Source organism: Aspergillus terreus, genomic scaffold (genome assembly GCF_000149615.1).
Source record: "Aspergillus terreus NIH2624 scaffold_3 genomic scaffold, whole genome shotgun sequence".
NCBI lineage: Eukaryota > Fungi > Ascomycota > Eurotiomycetes > Eurotiales > Aspergillaceae > Aspergillus > Aspergillus terreus.
This window is the reverse complement of record NT_165926.1, coordinates 2360926-2375965: the sequence shown is the minus strand read 5'-3', so window position 1 is coordinate 2375965 and position 15040 is coordinate 2360926. Positions and strand designations below refer to the sequence as shown.

General features: G+C 53.2%; 5 protein-coding genes across 5 annotated transcripts; 2 read left to right on the top strand and 3 right to left on the bottom strand.

The window, feature by feature from the left end:
• Window positions 1–180: 180 nt before the first annotated feature.
• Window positions 181–1252, bottom strand: ATEG_02739 (60S ribosomal protein eL13; the record flags this gene model as incomplete). Its single annotated transcript, XM_001211917.1, has 4 exons — window positions 181–618; window positions 672–830; window positions 946–992; window positions 1225–1252. The coding sequence occupies 4 exons, from the start codon at window positions 1250–1252 to the stop codon at window positions 181–183; spliced, it is 672 nt and encodes a 223-aa protein (XP_001211917.1).
• Window positions 1253–1844: 592 nt separating this feature from the next.
• Window positions 1845–3275, bottom strand: ATEG_02738 (uncharacterized protein; the record flags this gene model as incomplete). Its single annotated transcript, XM_001211916.1, has 1 exon — window positions 1845–3275. The coding sequence occupies one exon, from the start codon at window positions 3273–3275 to the stop codon at window positions 1845–1847; it is 1431 nt and encodes a 476-aa protein (XP_001211916.1).
• Window positions 3276–5247: 1972 nt separating this feature from the next.
• Window positions 5248–7826, top strand: ATEG_02737 (uncharacterized protein; the record flags this gene model as incomplete). The annotated part of the gene is made up of 2 exons (XM_001211915.1): window positions 5248–7699; window positions 7783–7826. 2 exons carry the CDS (start codon window positions 5248–5250, stop codon window positions 7824–7826), a joined length of 2496 nt encoding a protein of 831 aa, XP_001211915.1.
• Window positions 7827–8366: 540 nt separating this feature from the next.
• On the bottom strand, window positions 8367–10863 carry ATEG_02736 (uncharacterized protein; the record flags this gene model as incomplete). The annotated part of the gene is made up of 4 exons (XM_001211914.1): window positions 8367–9573; window positions 9793–10516; window positions 10578–10677; window positions 10735–10863. The coding sequence occupies 4 exons, from the start codon at window positions 10861–10863 to the stop codon at window positions 8367–8369; spliced, it is 2160 nt and encodes a 719-aa protein (XP_001211914.1).
• Window positions 10864–11204: 341 nt separating this feature from the next.
• tof1 (putative DNA repair protein (Tof1)) lies at window positions 11205–14789 on the top strand (the record flags this gene model as incomplete). Its single annotated transcript, XM_001211913.1, has 4 exons — window positions 11205–11288; window positions 11337–11574; window positions 11618–13741; window positions 13792–14789. The coding sequence occupies 4 exons, from the start codon at window positions 11205–11207 to the stop codon at window positions 14787–14789; spliced, it is 3444 nt and encodes a 1147-aa protein (XP_001211913.1).
• Between the last annotated feature and the right edge of the window lie 251 nt (window positions 14790–15040).

Below are 15040 nucleotides of genomic sequence, written 5' to 3'. Positions count from 1 at the left end.
AAGGGACATTTGCATTTCGAGAGGGTCGGAGCTTTTATGTTTAAGGACAAAAGGTTATCAAGGAGAAAAAACGCGGCGCCACGCCATGCCACCACACGGTACACTACTAATCCCGGACTTGGCTTTGACTTTGCAAATAAACCCGATCGATCATCATTACCTGCGCAAGTAACTTCACATTTATTTCTTGGCGGCAGCCTCCTCCTCGGCCTTGTCCTTGGCACGCTTCTCCCGGATACCCCGGTGGCGGGCCTCGGAGCGGGCCTCACGCAGCCGGCGGTACGCAGCCTCCTCACCCTTGGGCATCTCGTCGCGCTTGACCTCGGTGACGGCCTCCTCGGCGGCGGGGTTGGTGATGGGCAGGACGGCGCCGACGTTAGTGGCGTAGCCCTGGGTCTTGCCCTCAGCGGCGAAGGCGGCCTTGGCGGCCTGGACTTCCTCAGCGGAGGCGTCCAGCTTCTTGAACTGGCCGCTCTTGCGGGGGAAGAGGATGAGGCGGGCCTTGTAGTCCTTCAGACGGGCGACGTTGGCGACGAGGGACTCCTTGGAGTAGTTGACCCGACGGTGGTCGACGGCGATGCCGATGGTGGGGGCGAGCTTCTTGGGGATACCAGCTTCCTAATCGATTGTAAGACTCCCTTCATTGATTGCCCTTCAATCGTGGTAAATACCTTCAGCTCAGCAAGGGTGAAACCACGGCCGGCACGGACACGACGGTTGTACTTGACGGTAGGGCACCGCACAACGGGACGCAGCTTGTCAACCGGACGAGGAGCAACAGCGGCAGCCTTAGCGAGACGGGCCTCACGACGGCGGTGCTTGCGGCCAGGCTATCGAAAATTCAGTCAGTCGGCGTTCCATGAAAAAATTTTCCCTTTATCCCTCTGTCGGTGACGAGTATGTCGTTCGTAGCGCGAGGCGGGAGATAGAAAAATCGAATCGTACCTGGTCGAAGTGCACGCGCACACGACGCTGCCAGTCCTTGTGGAAGTCTATCAAAAACCATCAGTCACCGTTCGCAATAATTTTTCTTCTTTTCTTTCTGTCTGCTCAATCCATTGCCGTCGCAGACATTTCATCCAAGGTGTACTCACGCGCGTTCTGAACTTGGTTGTTGTGCTTGATCGCCTATATCACCACACACAGAACCCATCAGTATACCATTCCAAGACACCGGGAGACCGTAAGAAAAAAAGAGAGAGAATGCTCTCTCTCCATAATCACGATCATTTCGAGGGCATTCACGCACCATTGTGACGGATGGGGATCAAGACCGGGAGATTGTCGTCGTCGTCGTGGGTGGTTGCTGGTCGGATCTCGAAAACTCCTCGTTTCAATATTGGGTGGAACTTTTTTTGGTGTGGCCAACCGCGCAGAGCCGCATCGCCTCGCTTAGCGAGCCCTACCCTGGTTGCCTAATCCGGAATAGTCGTCCGCTCCATTACAGACATATTACAGACAGAACAGAGGCTACTCTCGAATTGTTCGATTTTGGCATACGATGTGATTAATTATGAAGTTACGAAGATATGGATAGTCACTTTGGATGAAGCACAAGAGGCAGTGAGTTGATTGTGTTGCTGTCGAACGACGCTTAGTCATCGCAGCTGGATGCCGAATACAACAGACTTGGATACCGTCTGGTCCAATTCTTCCTCTCTATCAAACCAATTTCCACTCAATTGCCATCATAAAATAAACCAAACTCCAGCCGAACATACAGGTCATCATTCGTAACAGTCTCCCGAAACCAAAGCGAACCCATCAAGCAAAGGACGCAAACCAGACTCGTCATACGCGTTACATGAACCAGACCCAACTCGAACACCGTACACAATCATAACTTATGCACGAGTCGTACTGTCATTCCAAGTGTCAATACCGAGACCCACTCGGCCCTCCGCTTTGGGTTTCTTCGACGTCGCACCGTCAAAACTTCCTTTGCGTTTGAGACTGCTGGGAGCTTGTTCCACGCCGGCCTTCCGCACCTGGCCAAACAGTTTCGTCTGGAGCAACGTGCTGGTCTTCGGTGCTGACGTCGCACCTCGAGGTCCCTGGTGATAACTGGGAGGATGACGACGGAACATTCCATTGGAAATGGAACTGGACTGAGGAGGACCCGGCACGTCTTCTTCTGTCTCAGCTTCTTCAATGTCCGACGCTGAAATGGTGCTGTCCCGGTCACGGTGCTCGTCCTGGGAGTCTCTCCCCGGAGTGAAGTACTGGTGGTCTCGCTGAGCGAGTCTCGTCTGAGACGGAGTCATGGGGAGAGACGAGATAGAGTGAGATCCACGGACGTGGCCATTGGCATGGTGTCTGTGGGACCGTCGATGGGGGGTAGAAGCGACACTGGCCGATTCCCGGTTGAGAACCCGGTCGGCAGCCAGCAGGGCAGCAAATGGATTGTTGCTGTCGCTGTCTGTGAAATGAGGGGCGGGTCTCCTTTGAGGAGTATGATGAGCGTCGATCTGAGGGCTGGGGGACAGGGAGCCATGCTCGATCATCCGAGAGAAGTGCTCCCGATTGTCTCTAATGCGTTTCTTTAACAGGCTGTTCTCCTCCGCGAGCAGGTCCGACCTGTCTTTCTCCTGTTCAATGAGCTTTTTGGCTCGCCGGAGCCGTCGGTCGAGAGTGGCATTGACTCGTTCGAGTTCCTGACTACGCTTGACGGCCAGCTCGAGCTCAACGTTGGTGATCTCGGGCGCTGGCTTCATTTCAGTATGGCGACTGCGATACTCCGAACTCTGGAGGATCTCCACTTCTCGTCGGGCTAGCTGATGCTCGACTTCCGCGCGCTTGATAGCCTCGTTGCTCGTAAAAGACAGTAGACTATTCTGCAGCTTGAAGTGCAAGGCCGACATACGAGCCTCTTGCGCTACACCCAAGAGTTCTTTGGCGATCGTACGAAGTTTGGTCTCCTCAGCGGCATCGATGTCCTCCAGAGTAGGTAAGTTCTCCGAGGCACCATATGCCACGCAGAGGGTTTTCTCAATATCTGGGGGTGATGCGAGGAGAGAGCTCGACTGCGACCGTGATCGCCGAAGGGGAGCTCCCGGGACTTGCGACGATGGTGGAGGGGTCATATCGGATGAATGTAGAGATGGCGGGGAAAGGACTTTGGTTTTGTCTCCCGGCGAGGCGGGACTAGCAGCCTTGATGCTCAGATCTGGCGAAGGCGAAAGGGTCCTCCGCTGGCTGGGAGTAGACGGGATGGCAATCTCGGCAGGAGGAGCAAGAGATCCTTGCGAGAGCTGGGGTTCGGCGTCCTGCGACATGATAGAGTCGAGACAGGTCCGATCAGGAATGCGATGGCCGTGGGGAAGTATCCTCACACTAGGCGTCGGTTAGTCGCGTTTGATAAGCCACCTGTAGGGCGGTCAGGCGCATACCGGAAATACAACAGGGCAAGTCAGTGCTCGAGCGATGAGCTGTGTGGGCTTCTAAACCGTCGCTGTGAACTGACAATAGGATGAGAGGCCTGGGAAAAGAGAGGAGCGGTCGATGTTGATCGGAGGCCGCTCAATTGGTATGCCACGGGCTGATTTGCGACCACGGAGTCGTCTGTGCTTATCACTGATAGGACGGCGCAGGCACGTTCAGGCCAAACAGGCGATACTAGTGACAGCTGGAGTGGAAAAGACCCGAGCGAGGACGACGGAGAAATTCCAAACGAACGACTTGAAGACGGTCAGAAGGAGCAAGGGGACATCAGAAGGCGGAAGAGATGGAGCGGATGGAAATGATGTGAGAAGCAAGGAGGAGTGCGGGCGGAGTGCTTGATGCCTTAAGTTGCAAGCGGCGGGCGTTCGCACATCAGGAGGCTGGGAAGTCGCTTGCGATCGCTCGCTTTTGACCAACCACAGGGCTCCGTTCCTATCCACGTGAGCCCAGCCGCGCGCCAGAACCGCGTCTTGCCTAATGCGGCTTAGTGCGGTGATCAGGGCAAGTAAACAGAAGCCGAACCCCATGGGTCAGCCTGGCGGTCACTGAGGCAACCAGGGCGTCTACTCCATAGTGCTTGTTCCTTCATCTTGTCAGTCATTGTGCAGAACTACTCGGACGTGATTCTTTGTCTGCTGCAGAAAGGACACGGGACGTTTGCAGGTCAGCTTGCGGCTCATGTAACATGGCTGAGGTAGTTATGGCATGCAGTGTCTTATCTCATCTTATTGCAACCGCTCTCAAGACCTCGGGGAAGAGTTCTTGAAGAGCTCTCTGATGGCACTGTTTGGCTGCTTGCTATACTGATGTTTATATCTTCGAGCTTGGCAGGTCTTTTGGCTCTCATTTATCTTGGGTATCTCAGGTACACTGTGTGCGCAGTGCGTGAACATGAATAGTACCTGTCTATCAGATGGTGTAACACATGAGGTTACATTGATATTAACAAAAAAAGAACCCTCTTCCTGCAACATACAAGTGTGCAGTTCTGTCAGGTCAGACATAGATGTGATATATCTAGCTCTCCTGATATATAATGCTTTCTGGGGTCTCTCTGGACTAGTGACGAGTTGAAGTATGAAAGGCAAGTTTGAGAGTAAAGGGAGTATATCTACTATACCAAGTATATCTTATAGACGCTTTTCTTCCGCCTTTGCTTCATGTCTGCCTATATGTATTGCTTTCGAGAGAAGTATTCCAAAGCCAACTTCATAATACGCAGAGACTATGTGGTCCGATAATCCGAAAGATATATATAACAGAGCACATGGGGGTAAGTAGGTACTGTCTTGAATGATATAATTCGAATGTTTTTCAAATGAAAGCTACACTACTCCTAGTCATCCAACCACGATAATTCCTAAAGCATGCGCTAATGTGTCAGCCCGGATCTCTTAATAGTCTGTGCCTGAAGCCATGTTGAGTTCATGATGAAGTGGAGCGAAATCGTACCAATCGGGGACTAGCGCAGTCAATCAACCGCAGACCGATTGCAGCCTCAGGCATCAACATCTGCGGCGTAAACAATTGCAATAAATATCCCCGATCAACCCGCAGCATCTCCTGAGTGTCTAAGAGCACCTCTGACACCCATATCAAGATTGAAACATCGCTGACGATCTATCTTTGTGCCGTCGTCCTTCTGCATATTTGTCATCCAGGTAGCCTTGATCTCTTCCTTTTCTTCCTACGTCTTCTACCCCCGCACCAGCATCATGAGCGACGTTTACTTCTGAGGCGACACTGTACAATAGCGACCACTTTCTCCATACCTCTCGTCAATAAATCGACCCGAACCGCAGGGTCATGGACCATCAGAGAACACAGCCGCGCCCAAGCGGAATACCCCGGTTGGCTTCCAGACTCCCGTTGCCGACATCATCCGCTTCGAAGCCCATCAGACCTTCGCCCTCTCGCGAAAAGTTACGAACAGACCCGGGTCTCGACAATTCCAGATTACGCAGGCCGTCGGAAGATCCTGTGTTCAAGAAGCCACTTCCAAAATACCCGCCGAACAGAACTCAGAATGGTCTACAGCAGAGAAGAGACATCTCTCGCGCTGGGAGAAGTGACAGCGGAAGATCGGCACTCGAAGAGATAGTGACCAACGAGAACGAAGCCATAGAAATGGAGACCGAAAGCATTGCTGAGGATGCGGAGGCGCGAGGTCGCGCGCGACCTTCGTTGTCGGAGCGGACAATCGAGACTCTATCGCAAATCCCCCCGTCCCCCGCCTCCTCCAGAAAGTCTAGCTTTTTCAATGCCAAAAGCCCGATTCGTTCGCCTTCTCGACCGCCGTCCTCTCTTACCAGCTACTCGCGATCGCCATCTAGATCATCATCGCGCCAGCCAAGCGGAAATGACTTCCTCTCGCAGCCGGCGTCGGCTATTCGGCTGCCGTCGAGGCCTCGCTCATCATTGTCGGCCAACAACATGCCAACTGAACACGGCTCCCTGGACTTCAACGACAGTCCTTCAAAGCTGAGGAGGCCGTCTCCAAAACCAAGTGCGTATGGCGATGTGACCCCCACAAAGTCAATCCGACCACCCTCCACTAGAGTTCCTGATAACTCTGGTATGGAGACCCCGCGACAATCTATTCAAGTGAAGAAAACACGGAAGACTCCAACGAATACGCCGTCCTTCTTGAAGAAGCCAGCTTCGACCACAGTTAAATCGCCATCACCTAAGCCACGTCCAGCTGACCTATCGGAAGAGCAACAATCAGAGATAGAGACCAGGAAAGTTGCCAAGTCTTCAAATGCATTGAGAGAAACGATCGCAAAAGCCAAAGCGGCACGGAAAGCGGCCATGCAGACCACTTCCAAACCTGCGTCTCAGGAGTCTTGGGATGTACTTGATACGGCAGACCCGTTCAACCAAGGGCCAAAAGATCCGAACAAAGGTGTTCTGCGGAAGCGAATTGAAACGGGCCGGACTTCAGGACACCTAAACATTGCGGCGATGTCTCTCAAAGAACTCCCCCAGGAAGTCATGACTATGTACGACTTTGATCCCGACTCGTCCACTGACTGGTACGAGAGCGTTGACCTGGTCAAGTTCATTGCAGCGGACAACGAGTTCACTGAGCTTCCGGATTCGGCGTTTCCTGACACCGATCCCTCCGACTTTGACCCGGAAGTTGATGAAAAAGGAAACCAATTTGGTGGCCTGGAGCTCCTTGATTTGCACGGAAACCTGCTGCAGTCTCTGCCGATAGGGCTCAGAAGGCTTCAACGACTCCACACTCTCAATCTTTCCAACAATAACCTGAAAATGGATGACATAGCTGTGGTGACGGAGATGGTGTCGCTTAGAGATCTACGGCTGGCAAAGAACCAGTTACAAGGGGCCCTCACTTCAGATATTGGTCGCCTGACCAACCTGGAATCCCTAGACCTGCATGAGAACTCGCTTGTTGCGCTCCCTGACGAAATCGCAGAGCTGTCTGCCCTCCGAATTTTGAACGTGGGCAGTAACCAACTCACCTCGTTACCTTTCGATGCTTTAAGCAGACTTCCGATCAAAGACCTTAGTTCTCCCAAGAACAAGCTGGCGGGAACCTTGATACCAGGTTCTGTAACCAAACTCGAGACGTTGCAGAATCTTGATGTGGCTGGAAATGCTCTCACTGCGCTCTCGGAAAATGATACGCTTGAGCTTCCTAACCTGCAATGGATCTCAATCAGCATAAACCGCATACAGAACCTGCCAAATGTGGCTTCGTGGCAGTCACTTTTGACTCTATCAGCCGAGGATAATCGCCTAGCCGCTTTTCCGGATGGGTTTGTTGAACTGAAAAACATACGGAATGTGGACTTTACTGGCAACGATATCTCAAAATTAGATGAGAGGATCGGTCTGATGGAGAGTCTAGTCACGCTTCGGATAGCCAACAATCCCCTGAGAGAACGAAAGTTCCTGAACATAAGCACAGAGGAGATCAAGCGCGATCTGCGGAATCGATGCGAACCGGAAACGTTGGATACAGATGATGAGGGCTCTGTTGCAACGCAGTTCACTCTAGCACCAGAGTCTCCGTCCCAAACGGCCGCCTGGCAGATCAAACGAGGGGTCCTCGACAGGTCACACACTGACATGCAGGAGCTCGATCTTCACGAACTGGAGAGATTGGACCCCGAAGAAGTCAAGTGTCTATACCTGCAACACAACCAACTGCACACCATTCCTATCCAAGCGCTGAACTTCCTGTCGCTTAGCCTGATAGATCTGGATCTGTCCCACAACCCATTAGAGGGTACGTCTGTTTTTACATCGCCCGTCGAGCTTCCGCATCTCCAGTCGCTCAATCTCAGCGCAACCAACCTGACGACATTGGAGCCAATGCTGTCCAATCTCACAGCTCCGTCCTTGAATGTCCTTGACATCTCATACAATCGACTTTCTGGATCTCTGCCTGTCGTGCGGCGGAGCTATCCGAACCTGTCGACGCTCCTTGCTGCCGATAATCGATTTGACAGCCTAGACTTCGACGCTGTGCAGGGCCTTCAAGCCTTGGACGTGGGCAATAACAACATCGGCTCACTGCCACCGAAGATTGGGCTGCTCAGAGCCGAGGGCTCGAGCAAGAACTGGGGCGGTGGGTCGGCTCTCAAGCGGTTCGAGGTGTCAGGTAACACTTTTCGAGTGCCTCGGTGGCAGATTGTTGCCAAAGGTACAGAAGCTATCCTCGAATGGTTAAAGGATCGCATTCCAGCCGACGAACTGAGCCAGTGGGAGTCTGATCTTGAGGACTAGGATTGATATGCATGAGGTAGCTGAGCGGCGACAATTACATTTCCTCAATGTACATACGATTTTGGATATCTAATAGATGTTTTCTTGGGGAGTTTTTTTTCATGAGATATGAGAGTTGGATATGAACGTCTATATGCCTTGACTATATACAGGGTTGATACATTGTCCTACTCCGCACCTGCAGAACCATCGATAGGCTTGCTAACCTCTTCAATGACCTTCATCCACGTCTTCGACCAAGGGACAAACTTGTCATCCGTTCGCTGCTGGCTGTCCGCAGAGTCGTCCAGCGGCGTCACCACCAATTCCACAGCCTTGACTGCACAATCCTTCGTCTTGCGCAGGTACTGCGTACACTTTTCCCAATCCTCCTCATACAACGCCCCAGCAACCTCGTCGATATTCTCCGGAATGCGCTGCAGCTGCGCCATCAAAGATCCCAACTTCTTAACGACAGCCGGCGACTCAACAGCCTTCTTCAGCCGATGCGCGACGACAGCCGGATAAACCTGCCCAACCGGCTTGAGGATGCGCAGCGTCGTCTTCTTCTGCTCATGCAGCGCAGCACTATCCCCATCCCCACCCTCATCGTCATCATCCTTCGCATCTCCCTCCTCGTCATCACTCAACAACTCATCAAAGAACTCATCCCCCTCCTCCTCAGGATCCCACTCCTCAATCTCCTCCACCGCGTCGCGCACAAGATCCCTCCACTCCTCTACGCGCCGCACCACAAACCCCACAACCCCCTTCGCCGCAACATCCACCAGCACATCACACGAGTCCCACACGCGCCCCGTCGCGACGGTGACGACATCCTTCTCCCCCTGCGCCAAGTCGGACTCCTTCTTCTTCGCCTTCTTTTCCTCGTCCTTTTTCGCCGCGACGTTCTTCACCTCCCCCAGTAGCGACAAAACCTCTTTCAAAGTCGTCTTGGTCAAGTTCCGCACCTCGCCCTGGAAGGCCTTTGTATGGAAATCCGGCGTGACGAGCATCGCGGCGCTGACGAGTGTCGGGAGCACGGATTCGTTCAGATCGCTGAGGACGGACACCGCCGCCGACGGCGTGAATGGCGACGTAATTGCCAGGAGTGACAGCTTGGTCACTTGCGCTTTGAGCGCGGTGGCGGATGCGGACAGTAGCGGGAGGGCATCTTTTCCTGAGTGCGCGGTGGAGGGGGTGGTGTCTGGGGAGGAGAGGGCCTGCTGGAATTGCTCCGCGAGCGTGATGGAGGTCGTGAGAGTTATGGGGAATTTGTCGGCCATTTTGAGAACTGGCGTGTTGGTGATGTCGAGGTTTGTTGTGAGTTGTTCGTTGGAGTGCTTTTGGGCGGGAGAAATTTTGGTTGGAGATGCGGGGCTGCTGATTAGGGTTCTGCGGGGTCACCTGCACATGCAAATGGAGCAAGTATACAGGACAATAGTTTGGGTATAAGTTTCTCGTAGAAGTACTTTGGGATCAAGTGTTACTTCGAGTCAGTCCAATCGTGGTTCTTTTCAGTCGCAACTCAAACATCGGATAATGTACTAACAAATCTACTGCATACAGGGATATCGCATCGCATTCGCTCGTAGACCAGACAGCAATCAGTACTCATAGAAACCCTTGCCAGTCTTCTTACCCATCCAGCCCGCATCGACCATTCTCTTCAGCAGTCCCGAAGGCCGGTACTTGCTGTCACCCGTCTCCTGGTGCAGGACGTTCATGATCGCGAGACAGGTGTCCAGACCAATGAAGTCAGCCAGGGTCAACGGACCCATGGGGACATTTGTTCCATTCTTCATGATATTGTCGATATCCTCGCGACCTCCAACACCAGTCTCGAGGCAGATAATCGCCTCGTTGATGTAGGGCATGAGGATGCGGTTGGCCAGGAAGCCCGGCGAGTCCGCAGAGATGGAGGCGACCTTGCCCATGCGCTCGACGAACGCAATCGCAGTGTCCAGGGTCTCCTTGGACGTCTGCAGACCGGAGATAATCTCCACGCCCTTCTGGACGGGCACGGGGTTCATGAAGTGCGTGGAGATGACGCGCGACGGAGCCTGCAGGTCTGTCGGATCGGTCGTCGTGGCGGCGGCGATCTTGGTGATGGAGATGGAGGAGGTGTTGGTCGCGAGGATGGCGTGCTTCGGGGCGACCTGGGCGAGCTTGGAAAAGATGGAGGTCTTGAGGTCGGGGATCTCCGGAACGGCCTCGATGACAAAATCCACCGACGACAGGTCGTCCATCTTCAGGCTCGTGGTGATGCGGGAGCGGGCGGCGTCGGCGGCATCCCGGGTGATCCGCTCCTTGGAGACATCCTTTTCGAGTAGTTTGTCTGGAGATGATAGGTAAGCATAATGGCCAAGGTATGAGAATTGGGAAGATATGGAACATACCGGCAAACTTGAGACCCTTATCCAACGACGCCTGGGAGTTGTCAATCAGGGTGACAGGAACCTGGGCCTTCTGAGCGGCGACCAGTGCAATCCCAAGACCCTATATACCTCTATTAGCAGCTGCAAATAGTAATTACCTGCAGGGCGTTGAAAATACCATCTGACCAGCTCCAATGACACCCAGAGACTTAACCTCGGCAGCATGGGCGGCGGAAGTGGTGCTGAAGGAACGAGAGGCAATTGAGGGGCCTCTGATGCAGAGGGTGCGAAGCGAAGAGGACAGCATGGTTACAGCGGCAGGAGGTATCCAACGAGAACCCGAAAGAATGTAGAAACGGAAGATAGCGACGGGGCCAGGAGAAAGACTGGCAATCTATAACTACAACCGCCGATGTTGATTATCCGCGGGCGGTTCTCATGTGATCCGACGTCATCGGTTATCTTCGGCTGTGCGGATTATCTGTATTGCCGCATCCCCGGGGCCGAAACGCGGCGACGCGTGAGTACGCGTTCTGATTGGCTGCGGAGGGCGCGCATTCTCATTAAGGTGTCGCGGATATTGACTGGCGATAACGTCGCTATTGAAACCGCAGGAGACCGGCGACGACTCCAGAATATCGGTCCAGCATGGACGAGGAATTAGCCTTCGGCCAGACGGTTGAAGTGGTGGACCCTGATGTCCGCGCACATGTTTACAGTCTTGTTACTGCGGTGAGTGTAAATGCTTTATCGGCGCTGTCCGTACTGACGTTGCGGTAGCTGGGAGGCTTCAATGGCGAGGATGCGGACAAATACGTCCTCGGAGACGACGCGCTGGCATGTCTGCGCGATATCAGACGGTGGTTGAAATTATATGACGAGAAGTACAATCGCATGGACGTTGCGCGATGTCTAGGAGAGTCGAATTTGGTCAATGGTGACCTCTTACCCATTCTGTCGGCATGGTGGCATGGGAATCAGGGAAGCCGATATATGTCTCGGATCGCATTGGCATGCAGTAAGTCAGATTCCACAACGCACCTGGCCTATACTGACTTCAGAAGTGGAATTGCTAGTACCCTTGACCTGGCCGCTGGAGGTCCATGCCGAAATGCCCGCCAACCACCTTCGCCATATACCATATCTCCAACATGTGCAGGTACTGTACAAACGGGGTCTTCTCAGCCGCGGCCACACTCCCCTTCTCCGAGCCATCATCCGCATCGCCCTTCCTAGCATGGCGGTCTCTCGATCCGAACGGACGACCCGTGACGAAGGCATACTCAAGCTGATGCTCTACTTGCTCCGCAATATCGCGATCATATCCACAAATGCCCGGCTCGCGGCCGAGGGCGACGAAGAGGAGACCTCAAGATCCGCGACAATCAATGCGTTTCAGGAACAAGACGCATTCGCTCTTCTCCTCACCATGTGCTCTAACGTGGGCGATGATTTCACAATGCAAGACATGGTTCTTCTCGAGATTGTGTTCCACCTCATCAAGGGTGTTGACGTGGAGAAGCTTTTCATGAGTGATGCCCAGCGAAGCGCCAAGCGGACGGACGAGCTGAGTGAGCTGTTGAGCAAAGAGACATCCTTACGAAGGGAGTACGCCAAAAACGCGCCAACGCGGCATGGTCGATTCGGAACAATGATCTGGGTGAAACGTGACGATGCCAAAATGTCGACCGTTTCAGGTCAGGATGTGCTAAAGGACAGCCAAGCGACGTTGTACAAGATGGATCAGTCGAAGAAATGGAACAAGCCAAAGCAACGCCAGAAGCAGGAGCTGTCAGTGGTGAATAACGACTTCGACACACCGGTGCATCTCAACCCAATTGCCAGCAAAAACCTAAGGATGTTTGTGGAGGAATTCCTGGATTCTGGGTTCAACCCACTCTTCACCCACGTCCGAAAGGCCATCGAACGTGAGGCGGATCGAGTGATGGACATCAACTCCCGGCAGTATTTCTATGCAGTTGCCTGGTTTCTGGAAGCGGAGCGTACGCGACGGGTGCGCCAACGAGAGAAGCATTCGCAGAGTGAAAAGGCCGCGAAGGAATTCGAACCAGACAGCTTTTCCCTCATCGCGAGTGTCCTGAACCAGGAGACATTCGTTTTCCTGAACCGATCTATGCAATACAGCTTTGACCAGAAAGACTGGGCCGACCTCAATGCGGAGATGCGTTGCTTCACGCAGATCTTGTTAACGGTCCAGGAAATGGCAACATCGCCACTTGAAGAAGACCAAGAGATTGCGGAGAACATTCAGAACCGCATCTTCTATGAGGAGACGACCCATGACCGCATTCTCGCAATTGTCCGCGGATACAAGGATCAGGGATATGGATATTTGGATGCATGCACCGAGCTTTCCCATGTATTCCTCAGAATGTTGGAGCGCTATTCGAAGGAGAACACCGATATGCAGATCCGATCTCGACGACGTGCTAAACGAAAGAAGCAGCTCGAGCAGAAGGGCGACGAGAACAACGGAGAGGAGCAGGACTCCGAGGAGGAAGAAATGCTCGAAGCTGAAAGGGTTTCCAAGGAGCGCAAGTTCGACTTTAGACGCTTTTCCGCCAAGTTCTGCAACCAGAAATGTGTCGACACATTTGTCTCCTTTGCCCGGTTCTACCGGGAGCTGAACTCTGACCAGCTGAAACGCCTCCATCGCTATTTCTACAGAATAGCTTTTAAAGAAGAGATGAGTGTTCTGCTGTTCCGCGTCGACATCATCAACCTGTTCTACCGCATGATCAAGGGCCCGGGAGGTATGGATTCGACCAAGCCCATCTTCAAGGAGTGGGAAGAGTTTGTCCGACAACTCATCCGGCGAATGGTCAAGAAAATCGACCAGCGCCCTGCGCTGATCACAGAAATGCTTTTCAGCAAGATCAACTCTACGATGTACTACCTGGAGTTTGGGCACGAGAAACAAACAATCTCCGTGACCAGGCGGCCCCCTGCCGAACTGGTGGTCAATCCCAACGACGCGGAGACAACCGAGGACAAGATCAAAATCGTCATCGGGGCTTTGGTCAAGGACGGGAAAAACCGTCTTGTCTCATGGTTGAGTGGGGTTTTGGACTCAGCAGCAGATGAACGAGAGGCCTTTGAGATCCAGGAAGCCGCCGAGCGTGAAGAGAACACGAGAGCGTCGCGGGCTCCTAATCCCATGATTCGTACGTATCCTTGATATGTCCAAGACTGGTACCAAGCTAACATGTTCCAGCCGTCGAACCTTCTGACGACGACTGCAAAAACGAGATGTTCTCTAACGCCAAGCTCCGTCTTCTGATGGCCTTGGTCAAGTTCGAACGACTCGGAGTCGAAGACATCCCCGGAGCGTCGTGGGTTGTTCCTGCACATCTGAGCTCGGCAGACATCCGGGATATCAAATCGACAGTTGACAAGTGTCTCGCGGACCCGTTCCAGGGCACCTTTGACCGCGAGCCACAGGCGATGCTTCAACGCAAGTTCCAGAGAGAGAACAGGGGCAGCTTCGAGCCGACGCAAGAGGTTAGCTTTGGAAATGATTCCGAGGGCGAGGATACCCCTGAGTTCCTCTTCCCACCGAACCCTCGATCCAAGAGCAACGCCCTGGAGGAGCTCAAGAAGAAGCGCAAGAAGTGCAAAAACGATGATGGCGAAAAGGAGCCACTCGATGAGCAGACCATCGAAGAACGCCGCCGCGCACGCGAAGAGAATGCACGAAGTCGTCAGGCCAAAATCAAGAGTGACTTATACGTGCACGCTAGCGATGAAGAGAGCGATGACGAGGCAGATGAAGAGTTCTTCCGTCTTGAGGAAAAGAGAAGAAAAGAGCAATCCGAAAGAATCAGACAGGCTTTGCTTCTTGGGAAGGTGGAAGAGCTTGCCAACAAGGCTGGTAAGAAGACTCAGCGCAAGCGGCCTAGCGATCCGCAGATCGCTGGTGACTCCGAAAGCCAAAATAAGCGGCTGCGACAGGATATACCCGAAGATGACGATGATCTCATCATGGGAGGCTCCGAGCCGGATTCACCTGGATTGCAGACTGGTGACCACGACTCTGATGATGACTTGCGCTTCGAGGATGACTTGGCTTTCCGACGAAATCGAGAAAGCTCTGCTGCTTCTGACAGGAATGGTCCACCTGGGGAGGCGAAAGAGGATGAGGACACTCCAGTAGCTGCCTCCGGCCGAAGACGAATGCGCGCTGGGTTCGTCATTGACAGCGATTCTGAATAAGTTACGTGATGTTTGAATGTACAGTGATGACTGGGATGGAGTTGGGCGTTGGTTATGGAAGGACATAGGCTCAGCATTACCCAAATAAGTCTACTAGAAACGAAGAACGTGATAAGACAGCCAGGCATATTCCACCAGACGTACTTCTAAGTGCCCTTGTACTGGATACTGTAATGGCCATTTTGGCTTACAGACGTTGCAACGGCTCCTCAACCGAACAACTCAGCAACATGCGGGCAAAAAAGTCAACA